This window comes from Dipodomys merriami, unplaced genomic scaffold, assembly GCF_024711535.1.
Source record: "Dipodomys merriami isolate MVZ:Mamm:240054 unplaced genomic scaffold, mDipMer1.0.p SCAF_13, whole genome shotgun sequence".
NCBI lineage: Eukaryota > Metazoa > Chordata > Mammalia > Rodentia > Heteromyidae > Dipodomys > Dipodomys merriami.
The window spans coordinates 5,442,868-5,462,248 of NW_027202604.1; the positions used below are offsets into that span (position 1 = coordinate 5,442,868).

The window sequence follows — 19,381 nt, forward strand, 5'->3', positions numbered from 1 at the left end:
TACAACTCCCTGGTCTTTTTCTATTGCAGTGTAATAGTCATTTCTTTTTTCATCACCATCATCAGCCTTTAGTTTGTTTCCCCAAAGTCATGAAGACATGTACTTGACACGTTGTCTTCTCCATCATGACTTCTTTCACCAGTCATGATGTGTGTTGATAAACTATCCAGTATTCCTGAGTGCATCAGAAGTAAAGGGGTGAGTGTTACTGGTTGGCTTTCCAGAAAAAAATATGTAACATTTGTTCATATGACCCCTGAGCTCATTGATGGGTCTCAAGAACCTGTATATTGTAGCTTTTTAGTTCTTTTTTTTTTTCTTGCCAGTCCTGAACTAAGGGTCTGGGAACTGTCCCTGAGCTTCTTTGTGTTCAAGCTAACACTTTACCACTTGCCACAGCACCACTTCTGGCTTTTTTTCTGAGCAACTTCTTGGAGATAATAGTTTGATGGGCTTTTTTTCCTGGGCTGGCCTGGAATCATGATCCTCAGATCTCAGCTTCCCGAGTAGCTACTTGGGAAGGCATAAACTACCAGCACCAAGCTGCATTTTCATTCTTTTACAGAGCAGTCAAAATTCCCTTTCATGATTCTACTTCTACATTTCCCTTGTCGCTTAGCTGCTGCTTGTTTATTATTTTTTTTCAGGGGCTACATTCATTCTCTTCCTCCCTCCCTTCCTCCTTCCCTTCCTTCATTCCTGGTGCTGGTACCAGAGCATAAACTTTCTGATCATTCCTGTACTCTACCACTCAAGCTATGACTCCAGTCCACATATCCATTCTTTTGAAATTAAGCCTGTGTACTATACTGTTTAATACTTCTTCACCTTATACTTCTTTTTTGTATTTGAAGATGCTTGCCCACTTCCTAGGTGAGCATGTGGCTCAGGCATTAAGTTTTTAGCAGCCTTCCCTGAATCTCCCCCTTTTTTTTTTTCCCAGTCGTTAAGTCTGTATTTCTGTTGTACATTCATCTGTATTGTAATACTTCTGTCCTGGCATCTATATCATTTTGAAGCACTGTTTTTATTTTCCCCTGAGAAAACCATTGGCAGAGCCAGGCGCTGGTGGCTCACGCCTGTAATCGTAGCTACTCAGGAGGCTGAGATCTGAGGATCTCGGTTCAAAGCCAGCCCGGGCAGGAAAGTACGTGAAACTATTATCTCCAGAAAACCAGAAGTGGCACTGTAGTTCAAGTGGTAGAGTGCTAGCCTTGAGCTGAAGAGCTGAGGGACAGCACCCAGGCCCAGAGATCAAGCCTCAACAAAACAAAACAAAACAAAAAAACCATTGGCAGGAGCTGGGAAGGTGGCTCAGTGGTAGAGTGCTTGCCTTGCATGCATGAGGCTCTGGGTTCGATTCCTCAGCACCACATAAGCAGAAAAAGCTGGAAGTGGTGCTGTGGCTCAAGTGGTGCTGTGACTCAAGTGGTAGAGTGCTAGCCTTGAGCTGAAGAGCTGAGGGACAGCGCCCAGGCCCAGAATTCAGGCCCCAAGACCAGCAAAAACAAAACAAAACAAAAAACCATTGGCAGATTTTTTTCTTTGGTTATGGGGTTTGATTCAGGGAACTGTCCCTCAGCTTTTTTGCTCAAGTCTAGTGCTCCACCACTTTGAGCCACAGTTTCAATTCTGGTTTTCTGGTGATTAATTGGAAATACAATTCTCTAGACTTTACTGCCCAAGCTGGCTTTGAACCATGATCCTCAGATCTCAGCCTCCTAAGTAGCCAGGATTATGGTGTGAGCTATCAGTGTCTGGCAGCAGAAATGATTTTATACCTCTTACACTTACATCAGATCTGACATACACATTAGGTGTTCAATTAATGTTATAGAGAATAATATTTGCAAAAATAATGATTTTATCTCTGGTAGTAGCTTAAGTAGTGAAATTTAGATAAGAATGTAAAAATTTTATATGCTAATTTTCATTAGGTATGCTTGACTGGTTTTTGAAGTAAATTTTATTTCCTTAAATCTTAAATGTGAGTAGAAAAATTTAAATAGTTTTTCTGTCCTTATATTATAGAGCAGAAGCATTGAGTGAACCTTTGACAAAGCCATTTTACAAAATAAAGTCAACAAATACTCAGACAAAACCACCTCCAGTTCGAACACATTTTCCTCTAGGATCTAATCCTTTCCTTGAGAAACCTCAGCAATTTATAAGTCCACAGTCATGTGATGCACAAGGACAGAGATACACAGCAGAAGAAATAGAAGTGCTCAGGTAAATCCGTTTATGACTTGGAATGAATTTTGTTAACATAATCAGTACAGGTAATTTTATTCTAATTAGGTTTGCTAAATTGTATTCAAACCTGTTATAACATGTTTTGCTGTTATTATATAATTATATATCACATCTTATATAGTTACAACTAAATTTACTACCTGAAATGTTTTGGTTTTCAGTCAGATATAGTGGTGCATACTTGTAATTCCTGTTACTTTGAAAGCAGCGGCAATATGATCTTGAGTTCAAAGTCAGCCTAGGCAATGTTAAGAACAGACCCTGTCTCAAAAACAAAGTATTAACAAAAAGAGCTGGGGGCTAGCTCAAATGAAGGCAACCTTGGGTTTTGTTGGTTCATAATTTTAGTATTTTGCAGTTTTTACTAGACACACTACCTAGTGTGTTTTTCTGAAAATTCTATTATTGTGCCAAATTGAACCCTGATGGTTAGAGAGTATAACAGAGATATGGCTGACTACTAATAATCAGTGCCAGTTTTAACCAGAGCACTAAAGGAGGAAAAATGGTTACCTTGAAATAAATAGGTCTTGAGTTATGAATAGTTTTTCCTTCCTTCCTCCCTTCTTCCCTCCTTCCCTCCCCTCCTACCCTTCCCTCTGCTTCGTCCCTTCCCTCCCCTCCCCCCCTCCCTTTCTTTCTTTCTTTCTTTTTTTTTTTTTTGTTGTTGGTACTGGGGTGTAAACTCGGATTCACCCTTGGCTTACTGCAGCTGATGTGCTATCACTTGAGATACTCCTCCAGCCCAGCTTTTTGTTGTTTATTTTGGAGATGGAATCTCTTGGACTTTTCCTGGGCTGGCTTCGAACCATGAGCTTTTAGATTTCAGCCTGCTGAATAGCTAGTATTATAAAATAAGTGTAATACTACTAGCTTTATAGAATAAGGTCAGTAGCATTCCTTCCCTTTCTATTTCATGGAAGTTTGAGGAGTATTGGTGTTAGTTTTTCTCTAAAAGTTTGGTAAAATTTAGCAGTGAATCTGTAATTCTGGTATTTTCTTTGCTGGGAGACTTACTGCTTCACTTTCATTTCTTGTGATAGATATGTTTTGGTGGCTTATAGCCTCTTAGTTCAGTTTTGGTAGGCAAACTGTATCCAGAAATTTATCCATTTTTTTCTAAGTTTTCACCAATCTTCACTAGATTCTGGAAACTTTGTGATTTTCACCCTTTGTTTCTTCAGATGTCCACTGGTCATTCCACAATTTATTGTCCAGCCTTTATTTTTTTTGTATATTTACTGTAGTATCTTTTGCTGTTGAGTTCTAGTTTAATTCAGTTATGGTCTGGTAGAGTACAAGAAGTTGTGCCAGTTTTATGTTCTAAAATATGGACTGTTAAGGACAGAGTTCCATGGACTGCTGAGAGCAATGTGCTAATGCTGGAATACATACTCGGAAGATATTAATTCAGTTCATATGTTCTATGACAAGAGATGGATAACCTTTTTTGCTGAGGGTCATTTAGATATTTATAACATCATACAAAATTATCAATAGAGGCAGAAGGCTTCAGGCAGCCAGTAAGAAGCATACAAGAAGCATGCATGTCTGTTCTGTCATATACCAAATAATTTCATACCTGTGTAGCCCAGAGGTTTAGCTCTGAGGTTGTTGATGTTTTTTTGTTTGAGTGACCTATAGTCTTCCATTATTACCCTCCCCAATAGGCTAATAGGGTCTGTTTGGTCTGTATATGTTAACAATTGTGATTTCTTCTTAATGGAATATTCCTTTAATTAATTAATTAATTAATGCCTGTCCTGGGGCACTGTCCCCGAGTCTCTGTGCTCGAGGCTAGTGCTGTGCCACTTGAGCTATGGCATCATTTCTGGCTTTTTCTGAGTAGTTTATTGGAGATAAGAGTTTCAAGGACTTTTTTGCCTGGACTGGTTTCAAACCGAAGCTCTCAGATCTCAGCCTCTTATGTAACTAGAATTACAGGTGTGAGCCACTAGTGCCCAGCTTTTCCCTTTATTAATGTGAAACACCTTCTTTGTCTCTTCCGACTGATTTTAGTTTGAAGTCTGTTTTATCAGATAGCTATAAATATGGGTACTCTTGCCTGCTTTTCTATCCTTTTACCCTAAGCCTATATTTGTTTTTGTCAATTAGAAGTGCTTTTTTTGTAACAACACATGGTTGGATCCTGGTTTTTAATCCAGACGGCTGTTCTGTGACTTTTGACTGGAGAGTTGAGAGGCTGAACATTGAATGTTAATAGCGAAAGGCCTTTAAGACATGTTATATATTCCTATCATTATATATTTGTTCGGAGTGTCTTTAATTGTCTGTCTTCTTCTATATCCATGATTAGTAGGTATGATGTTTTAATGAAGTCCAGGTCTTGTAAATTCAGTTAATATTTTTTTAGTGTTTTTTCAATGTCTTTGTTTGATCTCATTCTTCTGCTTTTTCTTCAATCCCTAATGCTCTATTTTCAACTTGTTCTATTAGCTGGGGTTTCAATTGAGGTTTTATTTTTTTATTTTAATTTTTTCTCATACTTTGGTTTGAACTCAAAGTCTTCTGCTTGCTCAGCTTTCTTACTCATGGCTGATACCTTACTACTTGAGTCATATCTTCAGCTTGACTTTTTGCTGGTAATTGAATATGGAGTCTCTTGGACTTTTTGCCCAGGCTTTGAACTTTGATTCTACGCATCTCAGCTTCCTGAGGTCTAGCTTACGAAGAGATATCTAGCTAGCATTAGTTGTGAGCCACTGATGCCTGGTTTATTTGATCTTTATTTCAGGATTTCTACACCTTTCATTTCCTTCATTCTTCTGCATTTCTTCTTTATTTCATTCAGATGTTTGTTTGAAGTCTGTAGTTTTTTGTGTCCTCTGAATTTGTTTAGAACTTTATACATTACCTCTTTAATTTCATTGATCATTCTTTTCATTGCCTTTTTGGATTTGTGTGAAATTTCTTTTTTACTAACACTTTAAGTCCTTTATTGTAGAATAGTTGGCTTTTGAGAGAGACAGATTATCTTGTTTACTCATTAATTTAGTGATTTTTTTCCATTTATGTGTCTAGGTCTAAGTTTGGTAGACATTTCAATCTCCTGGTCCTTTTAGTTGGTAAATTCTTGAAGATTAGTTAAAACTGAATAATGGCTGGGCTGTGGTCTATTTCCTTATTACTTGGAGAGATGTGGCTAAGTTGCCAAATAATTTTTCAGTGTTCAAGACACTGTATAGAGCTCTCCTCAGGGTGAGGGAGCTTGATTGCAAAGGCTATTATAGTTGACAAACCACAACCTTCTATTTGTGGCATTCCCTAATGAACTATAGTCACCATTACTGTTCCAATATTTTTAGATGAATACAGCAACAAAGATGTATATTTGTGATCTAGGAAGACCTTAGTTATTAACCAGAGTGGTAATAGGAAGGAGATATTGTGTATATACTAATGAGTATTACTGGGAATTTAATTATATAGGAAACAAAGGAGGCAGAGCTGAGTTTGATGGGTAATGTTAAGGAGAAAGTAGAATATGAAATAAGTAGAAAAGAGCTAGTGAGCATTGTATTTGTGTAGGGAAGGGTGAAGAGACTTGAATAGATGAATATCCACACACACACACAAAAACAAGACAACAAAAAGGTGTTCAGGCAATCTAGTTTTCAGGTAAAAGTGCAGATGATATGGAAAGGATTGGGATGGGGAACAAGTTAGAAAATTTGAGTGAGAGAGCAGTTCTACTTGTAGATAGAAGGAAGATATAAATGGAGAAGGGCTCTTGAAGGGGCAAAATTTGACTTAAAATTGAATGCTGAAAGGCAGATGTTTTGGATTGGATATGATTTCTGAGAAAAGGGAGAAGTAAGTAGAACTAAAACTAAATGGGGGTGGGTGACCATGGCTCAGGCTTGTAATCCTAGCTACATCTGAGAATTGTGGTTTGAAGCCAGCCAAGGCAGGATTTTCTACCAGAAGTGGCACTGTGGGTCAAAGTGGTAATGCGCTAGCTAGCCTTGAGCAAAAAAGAGCTCAGGGATAGCACCAAGTCCTTGATTTCAAGCCCCATCATGACTGACTCCCCTCCCCCTCAAAAAAAAAAAGTAAATGGCAGCTGGGCACTGATAGTTCACACCTGGAATCCTAGCTACTTAAGAAGCTGAGATCTGAGAATTGCAGTTCAAAGCCAGCCAACACAAGAAAGTCTGTGAGACTCTTATCTCCAAGCCACTAAAAAGCTGGACGTAAAGCTTCCTTCTCCTTCCTTTTTTCTCCTCCCTTTTTTCTTCTCCCTCCTCTCTTTTCTCCTTTCTTATCACATATTTTAAAAATAATAAGTGAGGGCTGGAGCCGGGCGCTGGTGGCTCACGCCTGTAATCCTAGCTACTCAGGAGGCTGAGATCTGAGGATCGCGGTTCAAAGCCAGCCCGGGCAGGAGAGACCGTGAGACTCCTATCTCCAATAAAAAACCACCAGAAAACCGGAAGTGGGGCTGTAGCTCAAGTGGTAGAGTGCTTGCCTTGAGCTGAAGAGCTGAGGGACAGCGCCCAGGCCCAGAGTTCAAGCCCCCACGACCGACAAAAAAAAAAAAAAAAAGTGAGGGCTGGGAAGGTGGCTCAGTGGTAGAGCGCTTGCCTTGCATGCCTGAGGCCCTGGGTTCGATTCCTCACCACCACATAAGCAGGAAAAAAAAAACTGGAGGTGGTGCTGTGGCTCAAGTGGTAGAGTGCTAGCCTTGAGCTGAAGAGCTGAGGGACAGCGCCCAGGCCCAGAGTTCAGGCCCCACGACTGGACCTCCCCCCTCCCCCCCAAAAAAATAATAAGTGAATAAATAAAAAATCAAAACCACCAAAGCAACATCAAAGACAGACTTACATGAAACAAAATATAAATTTTCAGTTGTTCTTGTGTATGTGTGTGAAGACCTGAGGCTGTAGAAATCACATGGTTTAGGTTAGGGTGGAAGGGAAGGGTTCTGTCCCACTTGGTGGTCAGCACATAGAGCCCTGGACAACTGCCACACCCATGCCACAGACAAAACCTTGGCTCCCTCCAGTGGTGTCTCTGCTGACATGAGCATGAGTGGCCACCAGAGCTGTGTCTGCTGAATGCTCCGCAAGGAATCCCAAGCCTCCTTTGATGCTAGGCATCTGAAGCAGCTACCTTTGATGTCTCAGCTGCCTCTAATAGCACCTCTGCTGAGTGTTCTTAGGGGCAGTTCCATTCCTGTGTGGATGACAATAGCAGTTGCTTCTGTTGTGTGACTTGTGAGGGGTCCTAAGACTTTGTCATCTGTGTCAGGTGATCCTCCTGATCTCACCTTCTAAGTAGCTAGGATTACAGGTGGGAACCACTGTCTCTGGCTAGTATATTGGTCTTAAAAAGTACTCTGAATTGCAGCAGTTCTTTTCTGGTATTTGTTTTATGGAAATTTGTCTCAATAAAGGTATGAACAACAGGAAGTTGTCAGTTAAATTTTAGTATAGTACTAGATCATTTAAAAATGTAATGAGTTTAAATAAGATTGACAATTAAAGCTGATTTGAACAATTAAGCTTTTTTTCTTGTGTTTCATAGGACAACATCAAAAATAAATGGTATAGAGTATGTTCCTTTCATGAGTGTTGATCTGAGAGAACGTTTTGCTTATCCAATGCCTTTTTGGTAAGTAAATACTTGTTTTTATTTCTAGAATAATTTTTTTCTATAGTTTTTCAGTAATCTGAATTCAGTTTAATTCAGATCCTTGAAATTAAAGTTTTCAATAAAACTATGACTATAAGAAACGTTTGACATTTCCAACAACTGTTGGAAAGAAGTGAGGTCATACAGAAGTGGGTTGAATCATAGAGTGCCAGCCTAGCAAGTTTGAGGCCCTAAGTTCAAATCCCAGGGCTTCCCCAAAATAATAAAAAAAGTTTGAGAGGCACAAGTCTTTAGTCCCAGCACACTTCAGAGGCTTTTTATGTAGGGTAGGGGAAGGGAGAGGGGAAAGATAGGTAGGTGGGAGGAGGAGAAGGAGATAACAAGTTTTGGCCAGTTTGGGCTACACAGTGAGACTCATCAAAAAAAGTCGAGGGGCTGGGAAAGTGGCTCAGTGGTAGAGCGCTTGCCTTGTATGCATGAGGCCCTGGGTTCGATTCCTCAGCACTACATAAGCAGAAAAAAAAAAGCTGGAAGTGGCACTGTGGCTCAAGTGGTAGAGTGCTAGCCTTGAGCTGAAGAGCTGAGGGACAGCACCCAGGCCCAGAGTTCAGGCCCCACGACCGTACCCAGAAAAAAAAAAAAAAAAAAAAGCCAAGCAGGAGTGCAAGGCACTGAGTTCAAGCCCTGGTTCCAGCACATACATATTAAAAAAGAAAGAAAAAGAGAAAGCAAAGTGAAACTCTAGAGGTATTTTGCATTGCAGAAACAAATACTTCAACTGGAACTTTGCAGATTAATTGAGTGAAAAATCCTCTTCCTCCTAATGCTTATCAGAATTCCTTAAAAAATGTTATGATATATTTATTTTAGCTTTAATGTCATATTTCTTGTATTATCCAAAAATCTTTGTGATTCCAAGGAGTGTTGCCTTTACTCTAGAAAGGATTTAGGGGAAAGGCAGATTAATAGAGTTGCTTTGGGGGATAAAGTAGATAATATATAAAGGACTTTAGCTTGATGTCTGACATATGGTTGGTTACTATTTAGCAAATTAGCCACTTTGAATAGCCTTTCAGAATATAAGAGCCAAGAAGCTTCCTGGTCATTCTGAATGAATCAACTTGTACTGTTGTTAATACCTGATTTCACTGCTGAGGTTCTCCAGCTGTTAAGCAAGTCTAACCAGTGAAACCATACCCCAGTCCTTTTGCTTATAGTTTGTTTTTCAGACAGTGTCCTAGACTAAGATCTTCTTTCTTCCTCCTTTCATGTAGCTAGGATTATAGTTGTGTGCCACCTCACTCTGTGACTAACTCTATTGCAGAATTTCTTGAACATAACCATGCTAATTCAAACTTTCACAGTATATGCATGAATTTACATTTGTTTCTGTCTTCAGCTATCTGTATATATATATATATATATATATATATATATATATATATATGTATATATTGCTTTAATTGGGAGGGATGTTGAGTTTAACTCTGGGTTCTAGGTTAAGTGTAATGAGCCAGATTTGACCATAGAGTTATTTTAGGAATATATTAAAGATAGTTATGTGATCTCTATAAAAAAAGAAAAAGCCATCTCTAGCAAGTGTCATTTTGACTTTGAGTAGTCATTTATTATTAATCTTATTATTTTAATTTTTATTATTATCTTAGTGATAGATTGGGCAAGCTACCATTGTCACCAAAACAAAAAACTACATTTTCCAAATGGGTTCGACCAGAAGATCTTACCAACAATCCTACAATGATATACACTGTGTCCAGTTTTAGCATAAAGCAGGTAACATTCATTTTGTATAATTTTCTATATTTGAAAATGAGTTTGAGTTTTTCCTTAGATTTTATATGTTCATATGCATGAGTGTAATGGAAAGATTGCTCATTCTGCATGTCAAAATTAGTTTCACAAGGGAGATTTCATCATAACAATTTTCTGCATGTTTACAATGTGTTCTAAAAATTATCACCTCTTTATCACTCTTCTATTTTTATACATGCAAACAGTCTACTTTGAACATATTCATCTTTTCTTTTTTTTTTTTTAGACAGAGTTTTGATTTTTTAATCCAAGCTGGCCCCAAACTGTAATCCTTCTGCCTTAGCCTCCAGCCTTAGCTGGGATTACAGCTGTCATGCTACCATGCCTAGCTTATTCTATACATTTTGACTTACACACTGAAATAATTATGTAATAGGAAGAGTAATTAGTTTTGTGTTTGTAGATTAGAAACTTGAAAGTCTGCATTTCACCTTTAATAAAAGAATGGATTACAAAATCATTCTAAATTAGCTTTATTGAAATACTTCATTATTTTTCTAGGATTAGTTTGAATAAAATGAGTCAGCAGAATGGCGTTTCTAATTTGGCTATTCAAACAATTAAGGTATTTTCTATAAAAAGTCAGGTGGTAGGTGCAGAATGTAAGTCCTGTGCTGAAATGTTGAAAATACATGAAGGAATATATTAATACTTGCTCTTATTAACAGACAATAGTATCGGATTGTTCCTTTGTGGCGTCATTGGCCATCAGTGCGGCTTATGAGAGGCGATTCAATAAAAAATTGATTACCAGGTAATACTTTGTTCTGTTAGCTCTTTTCATAATTGCTTAGAAATTAAGACTTAGCAGGCAGAGAGAGCATATTACTAGAATATATGGCTTTTCTGTAGAGATGAGGCAGATGTTTTGTGAATGTGGAAAGATAATGCTGAAGTAGTCAGGGTGCACGTATATATAGTTACATAAAATATATAGGATAAATGCTTCGAAATAAATGAATCAAAATAAACTGTTGTGTTTATAATACTTGCAAAATTCTACAGAAAGGTAGCTTCTGAACACCTGTAGCTATTGGGGAATTGAAATAGGTTAATTTGTAAAAAATAAAATAGCCTGCAAATAAAATATATGTAAGATTTTGAAAACATAGGACAAAAAAATGTAACATTGGAAAATGTTGGTTGCATGTTGAAATCATAATATATTGGACTAAACAAAATACTGTTTTGCCAGGTACTGGTGGCTCACTCCTGTAATCATAGCTACTCAAGAGGCTGAGATCTGAGGATTGTAGTTCACAGACATCCTAAGCAGAGAAGTGTGTGAGACTTATATCTCAAATTAACCACCAAAAGCCAAAAGTGGCTTTGGCTCAAGTGGTACAATGCTAGCCTTGAGCAAAAAGGCTGAGGACAGCAAGTACCCGGGCCCTGTACTTGGCATACACACACAAAAAATAAAAATAAAAATTTTTAAAAATTAAATTTGGTTTTACCTTTTACTTTTAACTTTTATTGCTATTGGAAAATATAAAATAACATATTTCCATTGGCTAGAACTTTGTTAGAAATTAGGGAAGTATTTCTGAAATACTTTTTCTTTTTTGTTTTTTGTGTCAGTACTGGGGCTTAAACTCAGGGTCTATTGCTTGCTAGGCAGGCACTGTATAACTTAAGCCATGCTTCTTTATGCTTTATTTATCAGGTAGGGTTTTTGCCTAGGGCTGGCCTGAGACTGCGATCCTCTTACCTATGGACTTCTCCATAGTTGTGATCACAGGTGTAAAGCACCGGGTCTACATTAATTGGGGGTCTTTTTGCCTGGGCTGAGCTCAAACCACAATTCCTGGATTTTACCTTCTGAGTGGATTTCACCACAGGCATGAACCACCAGGTCTGCCTGGCTCTTGTTCAGTTTTAAAATCTATATTAAAACCATTCTGTGTTAAAATTATTAAGCATTATTTTTTACATTCAGCTTTTCTTAATTGAGTTTTTGTTAAGTCATAAGTACAAAGATGAATTCAACAGTCATTAAGTTGTTATTTGCCATATAAATAAATTGCAGTATGTTTGATTGGTCCAGAAATTGTCGCCAGGCACTGGTGGCCCAAGCCTGTAATCCTAGCTACTCAGAAGGCTGAGATCTGAGGATTGCAGTTTAAAGCCAGCCCAGGCAGGAAAGTCCATGACACTCTTAGCTCCAGTTAACCATCAGAAAACCAGAAGTATTCCTGTGGCTCAATGTGTGGAATGCTAGCCTTGAACAAAAGAGCTCAGGATCAGGGCCCATCCCCTGAGTTCAAGCCCCATGACTAACAGAAAAAAAAAAAAAAAAAAGCAAGAGAGAAAATTGTCCCTGACAGTTATTCAAATATCTTATTGTATAATTCTAGTGCCTTATAGAGTTGTACTTAGTGCATAATTGTAATTAATTGAAATGAACACTTTACTTTTGGAGTCAGTGATAAATAAACTGGTATAAAATATAACCACTTAGTTGACTTATTGAAGTATATAGCTAAAACTTGAGCACTTTTCAGAATATTATGAAACTTACACTCTATTTTATGATCACATAACATACTTTCTTAAGCTGGGAGTGGGTGGGTATGTACCTATAATTCCAGCACTTGGAAGGCTGAGGCAGGAGGAGCATGAATTTGAGGCTAACTTGGGCTAAATAGTGAGTTTCAGCCAAGCCTGGTTCACATAGTGAAACTGTCTCAAAGCAATTTAAAAAACACAAAACTTTATTTATTATAAAGTAAATAAGTACTTTAGGATAAAGCTCTTTTTCAGATTTACTGTAGGAGATACATTTATTTTTATAAAACTTCAAAGACAGTATATCTAAATGAGTGGCATATGTTTAAAGTGTGAAATCTAGTATAGTACTTGATATTGAATATTAATATTAATATTTCAATATTTATTTTTCTTACCTAAAGCATAATTTACCCTCAAAATAAGGATGGTGAACCAGAGTACAATCCATGCGGAAAGTATATGGTAAAACTCCACCTCAATGGTGTCCCAAGAAAGGTGAATAATGTCTCTCCCTCTCTCCCCGGACCTTCTCTCTTCCCATTCCCATTTTTGAGACTTGAGTAGAACCATTAATATTATCTCTCTAAACATTGTCATTTTAGTTGACTTTGAATCTGTGATATACATATTATTACCAATAGCACCATATGTTAGTAATTAAAAATAAAACTCATGACAAAGTGAATTTTTTGTTGTTGTTTGGTTTTCACTGTGTTGCCCAGGCTTTCATGAACTCCTGGGTAGTCAAGTAATCCTCCCAAATATCTAGGACTATAGGTTTGTGTCATCTTACCTAGCTTTAAGTCTTTTTATTAATGGGTCTGAGAAAATGTGTACAAATTTTCAGTAATGCTTAAAATTTAACTACCAAAAATATCCAGAAATGTAGCTATGACTCGAGCACAAAGCTCAAGGACAGTGCCCAGGCCTTGAGTTCAGTACTCATGATTTGCACCAAAAAATTTTTTTTAGCCTGATAGTTCTTTATTATTATTTTGGAGATATAGTCTCACTAGCCTAGAATGGCCTTGAATTTTCAGTCCTCCTGACACAGCCTCCTAGGTGCTGGGATTACAGTTGTTCACTACCTTGATTGGCACCTCAGTTTTTTGCTAGAAACAATGAGGTTGATCAGGATACATTGTGTATATGTGTATGAAAATGTTAAAATGAAGCCCTTCTTTAATTAAAAAAAATAAAAACAAAAGGAAATCTACCACTGGTGGACAAGTGAAGATAGTAAGAAACTTAAGCATTCTTCCCGCCCCCCCTTTGCGTGTGTGCGTGCGTGCGTGTGCGCGCGCGTGTGAGTGTTTTCTATTGGTACTGAGGCACTGTCACAGTACCAAGCCTTTTCTGCTCAACTCTGGCACTCTGGCAATTGAACCACAGCTTTATTTCTGTCTTTTGGTGGTTAATTAGAGATAAGAGTTTCACAGATTTTCTTCTCCAGGCCACTTGTACTACGGTCCCTAAGACTAGCTGGGATTACAGGTGTCAGTCACCATTTGGAAAGTTTTTTGTGAAATACATACATAGTTTAAACTTTTTTTTTTTTTGTTTTGTTTTGGTGCAGGTCCTGGGGCTTGAACTCTGGGCCTGGGTGCTGTCCCAGCCTGAGCTCTTCAGCTCAAGGCTAGCTCTCTACCATTTGAGCCACAGTGCCACTTCTGCTTTTCTGAATGGTTTATTGGAGATAAGAGTCTCATGGATGTTCCTGCCCGGGTTGGCTTTGAGCCGCAATCCTCAAATCTCAGCCTCCTGAGTAGCTAGGATACAGGCGTGAGCCACTGGCACCCGGTGCTTTTTTACAGTTTTAAACTAAAATGACAGGCAATGGTACTATTGTTTAATAGCAATAACCCCCTCTCACTGGGTGAGGCTAGCCTATAACTTACTATGTAGTCAGGCTGTCCTGAAATTTGAAATCCTCTTGTCTTAGCTTTCTATGTCCTGAGATTCCAGGCATTAACCACCATATCTGGCAATGAGGGCCTTTGGTAATTATTGTAAATACACTGTATGTTCTAGAATCCCTAATAACTTTGGTGGTAGTTATATGCCTATAAAATAGTGACTTAACCTGTTAAGTGGTACTGTCTTGTAAAGCTGAATAAACACATATTAAAATGACCAACAGTTTATAATTGATCAGTTTCTAGAAACATGATGCTATCAAAGTAGGCCTATTGTATCTTTTTTTCTATTTCTATTTGCTTTTGGGTCCGGTTGTGGGGCCTGAACTCTGGGCCTGGGCGCTGTCCCTCAGCTCTTCAGCTCAAGGCTAGCGCTCTACCACTTGAGCCACAGCACCACTTCCAGCTTTTTTCTATTTGCTTATGTGGTGGTGAGGAATCGAACCCAGGGCCTCAGGCATGCAAGGCAAGCGCTCTACCACTGAGCCAACTTCCCAGTCCCTCTTTTATTGGTATGAAAGGATTTTTTTGGTTGTTGTTTGTTTTTTAATATTGAGAGGAGGATTGGAGCAATGCCTAGCAAGTGTGAAAGCTCTGAGTTCAAACTCCAGAACCACTAATATATTTGTACAAATACATATATATGTGTCTGTGTGTATATTTACATATATACATACATATATGTGTATATATACATATATGCATGCACATATATGCACGTATATATACACAAACACATATATATATATATATGAGAGAGGGAGAAGATTTTAAAATATTTTGTCTTCTTTAAGAAAGTTAATGTTCTCTTTCTCCAGGTGATAATTGATGACCAGTTACCTGTTGATCATAAGGGTGAACTGCTGTGTTCTTATTCCAACAATAAAAGTGAATTATGGGTGTCTCTCATAGAAAAAGCATACATGAAAGTTATGGGAGGATATGATTTCCCAGGATCCAACTCAGTAAGTACAAGATGGTACGCTCCAGACATGGATTTATATTATCTAATAAGATTATATTTAAACTTTTATTCATAGGGAAAGAAAACACAATCCCAGAAAATGTTGGTTATGGGGGTATGCATTTTCTTATGTGACGATAGCACATTTGTAGATTCCAGAAAAGCCTGAAGTGTATAGTGTTTGCTGTAATGTTGAGATATAGGGCCAATTGTAGCATATACAGTTTCAGATTAAAGAGAGGTGTCATATGAAGCCTTTATATTTTGATATGTAAGTTCTGGTACAAGGAGTTTTCCCCACCCTTAACTTGTAAAACTGAGCTATTACTAATGTCCCTTTGATGCATGAAATAAAGTATCAGACTTTAAGACAGAAATTAGATTGATGTGACTTTCAATGTGGACACTTAACCAGCCTTGGCTTTATCTTTCTTAGCGTCTTTGTGTGTGTATCGTATAATAGCCATCTCTCAGGGGTTGTAAACAATATGTGGACCATGTGAATCACCCATCAGTCATACCTGATTAGTCTCCCTTCCTAATCCTGGGCTTTTCTGCACTCCAGGATTTTAAAATGTTAGGAAAGAGTATAAAATAATCTGGGCACCATGGCTCACATTTATAATCCTATTTAGGAGGCTGAGAGCTCAGGATATCATGGTTCAAAGCCAACTGAGGTAGGAATGTCTGTGAGGCTCTTATCTCCAATTAACCACCAAAAAACTGGAAGTGGCACTATGGCTCAAGTGGTAGAGTGCTAGCTGCAGTGCTCAGGGACAGCACCCAGGCCTAGAGTTCAAGAACCACGACCAGAAAAAAAAAAGTGTAAAATCATAATTTTAAACACAGTATGATTTTGACTGTTTGTCTTCCCAGCCTGCACATTCAATTGCTCTATTTTATCATTCAAATACTTGTAGTGCCTTCATAATCCATTGCCTTTTAATTTACTCAGTGTATCTTAGAAGAATGGGGATTCATGTCAGAATGTTAAAGGTACTCTCATTGTAAGAACTTATTAAGTGGGAAGTGACCAGCATCATCATAGCAGTTTTTCTATTTGTTTTGAGTGTTTTTAAAAAATACTTTTTATGAAACAATTCTTCTATATTAAGGAAAAAGAGAAATATCCTTATCTTCTGATTTATCCTTATCAAAATTATGATAGCAAATCAGTGAGATTTAATAGCTACCTCAAGGGTTTAATAGATTGAGAATAATGTTAACAAAATGTGTTTATATTTCAGAATATTGATCTTCATGCTTTGACTGGGTGGATTCCAGAAAGGATTGCTATGCATTCAGATAGCCAGACTTTCAGTAAGGATAATTCCTTCCGAATGCTTTATCAAAGGTGATTTTTTTTTTTTTAAACTAGTTCTGGGGCTTGAATTTAGGGCTTAGGCACTGTCCCTGAGCTTTTTTGTGCTCAAGGCTAGCACTCTACTTCTTGAGTCACAAAGCCACTTCTCGATTTTTCTAAGTAAGTTTTTGGAGATAATAGTCTCACAGACTTTGCTGCCTGGGCTGGCTTCAAATTGAGATCTTCAGATCTCAGCCTCCTAAGTAGCTAGGATTATAATAGTGAGCCACCAGCACCTGGCTGATTTTTTTTGTTTTGTTTTTGTTTTTTTCTGTTTTGGTACTAAAGGAGCTATGTAAAAGCATCATACCTCATTTAGGATAGAGATTGTAAAACTTACTCCCTGTTTTAGTTTTTTGAGACAGAATCTCACTGTGTAGCCCAGGTTGACTTCAAAGTCACAATACTCCTGCTTTAGCCTCCCTAGTGCTAGAATTTCAAGCCTGTGCCATTCCTGGCAGAAGCTGTCACTTTTATTTATCAGGAAAATTAAATACAGTCAGCCTTTAGTTATGTTTATAGTGTTATAATTACAATTAATCTAATATGTAGATTATCTGAAATAAATCTGGAATATGTAATGTGAAAAAATTATTTTGTACTTATTAAGTACTTAGCCAATTTTGAGATATGGTGGGAAAAGAGTCTGAGAATTTAAGATTCATCTGGATAATCCATATAAAGAAACTGGAATTATCCAAACAATATCAAACAGTATCCAGACAATATTGGAGTTATCCAAATAATAACAACACATTAAGTAGCAGAACTAGGGAACACAATGATTTGATCAATAAATGATATCTCATTTTAGGAAGTGCATCTAGTATTCTATATCTTTATGCTTATGTGCAAAATAACATTTTAGCATTTGCTTTTCTTCACTTGATAGTTTTCTGCATGATAGGTTTCTGCATAAGTTATTATGATGGTTAAAAAAAAGAAACAGGCTTAATCTCAGATAAGTGTGGTTAAGATATTAGGAATAGTCCATTTTTGAAAAGATTTCAAATTTATACACAATTTTATGTGAATCATTAAAAAGAAATATGTGCTCTGAAATTTTAAATGTGTTTTCTTTAATTTCCTGTCTTTTGGGGTCATTCCAGATTTCACAAAGGGGATGTCCTCATCACTGCATCCACTGGAATGATGACTGAAGCTGAAGGAGAGAAGTGGGGCCTGGTTCCCACACATGCATATGCTGTTTTGGATATAAGAGAATTCAAGGTTAGGCCTTCGATATTTTTTCCTCTTATTTTTCTCATCTGGATTCCAATAATTGAAATCACAGAAAGAAATAGTGATAGCAACAACAGAAGACCCGCTGTATGTTAGACCTTGTATGTGTAACCATGGTTCATTTAACCATGAAATACAATCCAAGAAATTGCCTGTGAGTGATGTTGGTTAGTCAAATTTTGTTGTTGGTCTACATACCTAGGCTGTGGTGTGTGTGTGTGTATTTATGTGTCCATTCGTGTGTCTGTCTCCTTATTGGAGCCATGCTGAATACCACATAAACACATAAAATTAAATACAAGAGAAAATGATTTAGTCAAGAGAGAGGTGGATGAACAGGAGATATATGAGGCTGCAACTGTCTCACATTGCATCATACTTCCATAGTATGTTATACTTTTATATGGTTGGCAGTACCATAGGTTTGTTTTTACTAGCATCACAGCAAAAGAAAACACAAAATCCCAGCACATAGAAGGCAGAGGCAAGAGAACCTAGAGTTCAAGGACTGAACTACATAGTGAGACTTTGTCTTGAAGGAAAAAAACCCCAAAACACCCATGGTACTAAACAGTGCCATCTACTATTTATTTTCCACTAAAAAGCTGGAAGTAGAGCTGTAGCTCAGTATCCTTGAGCAAAAAAATTCACGGACAGTGTCCAGGCTCTGAGTTCAAGCCCTAGGACTGGCACACACACAAAAAAATCAAAAAGGTCTAGGGATATGGCTTTAAATGCTAGCATGCCTGCTTAGTAAGCATGAGACCCTGAGTTCAGACCCCAGTAAGGTCAAAAGCAAAACAGAAAAAAATAGCAAAGGATTTTTAAATATCCCTGACCAGTTTGATTTAGAACATTTAGGAAAAAATAATTGATTTCCTAAAGGAACTATTTGAAGACAGATGATCTTGTAACTGCCAGCTTTTAATTTTATGAATCAGTATAATCAGTTCTATAGACAAATTCAGCTTTTATGGAGCATTTACTATAGTCTTCATGGTTTCAGTAGCACTTCTAAAAAAGATATGTACCATCACCGTTGCAAGTTTAGTATCTCATTGAGAAGACCGTCTCGTGTATTTTTTTTTCTTTCTTTAAACTCTGGCCAGTCTGTGTATTTGTATACATAGATAACAAAGAATAGGATATTGTTTGAATGTAACACAGCTTCTCAGCACTGTAAGATTTAGAGGAGAGATTCTAATTAAAAGGAGAGGAGGGCTGGGAAGGTGGCTCAGTGGTAGAGCGCTTGCCTTGCATGCCTGAGGCCCTGGGTTCAATTCCTCAGCACCACATAAGCAAAAAGAAAAAAAGCTGGAAGTGGTGCTGTGGCTCAAGTGGTAGAGTGCTAGCCTTGAGCTGAAGTGCTGAGGGACAGCGCCCAGGCCCAGAGTTCAGGCCCCATGACTGGACCCAAAAAAAAAAAAAAAAAAAAAGAAAGGAGCGCCTGGCACTAGTGTCTCATGCCTATCACTCTAGCTACTCAGGAGGCTAAGGCTTGCAGTTGAAAGCCAGCCTTGCAGGAAAGTCTGTGAATTTTTTTTTCAGTCATGGGGCTTGAACTCTTGGCCTAGGCGCTGTCCTTAAGCTCTTCAGCTCAAGGCAAGTACTCTACCACTTGAGCCACAGTGCCACTTCTGTTTTTCTGGTGGTTAATTGGAAATAAGAGTCTCATTGACT

The 19,381-nt window shown here is 37.8% G+C and overlaps 1 protein-coding gene across 2 annotated transcripts in view; it reads left to right on the plus strand.

Moving 5' to 3' along the window:
• Capn7 (calpain 7) overlaps nucleotides 1–19,381 on the plus strand; it is a 40,033-nt gene that overhangs the window by 11,415 nt on the left and 9,237 nt on the right. For both annotated transcript variants that reach the window (XM_070018609.1, XM_070018610.1), the window contains exons 5-12: nucleotides 2,032–2,232; nucleotides 7,804–7,890; nucleotides 9,540–9,666; nucleotides 10,374–10,459; nucleotides 12,618–12,711; nucleotides 14,951–15,097; nucleotides 16,344–16,450; nucleotides 17,569–17,689. In XM_070018609.1, the coding sequence (XP_069874710.1) occupies nucleotides 2,032–2,232; nucleotides 7,804–7,890; nucleotides 9,540–9,666; nucleotides 10,374–10,459; nucleotides 12,618–12,711; nucleotides 14,951–15,097; nucleotides 16,344–16,450; nucleotides 17,569–17,689 (970 nt within the window). The remainder of the gene's footprint in view (nucleotides 1–2,031; nucleotides 2,233–7,803; nucleotides 7,891–9,539; nucleotides 9,667–10,373; nucleotides 10,460–12,617; nucleotides 12,712–14,950; nucleotides 15,098–16,343; nucleotides 16,451–17,568; nucleotides 17,690–19,381) is intronic.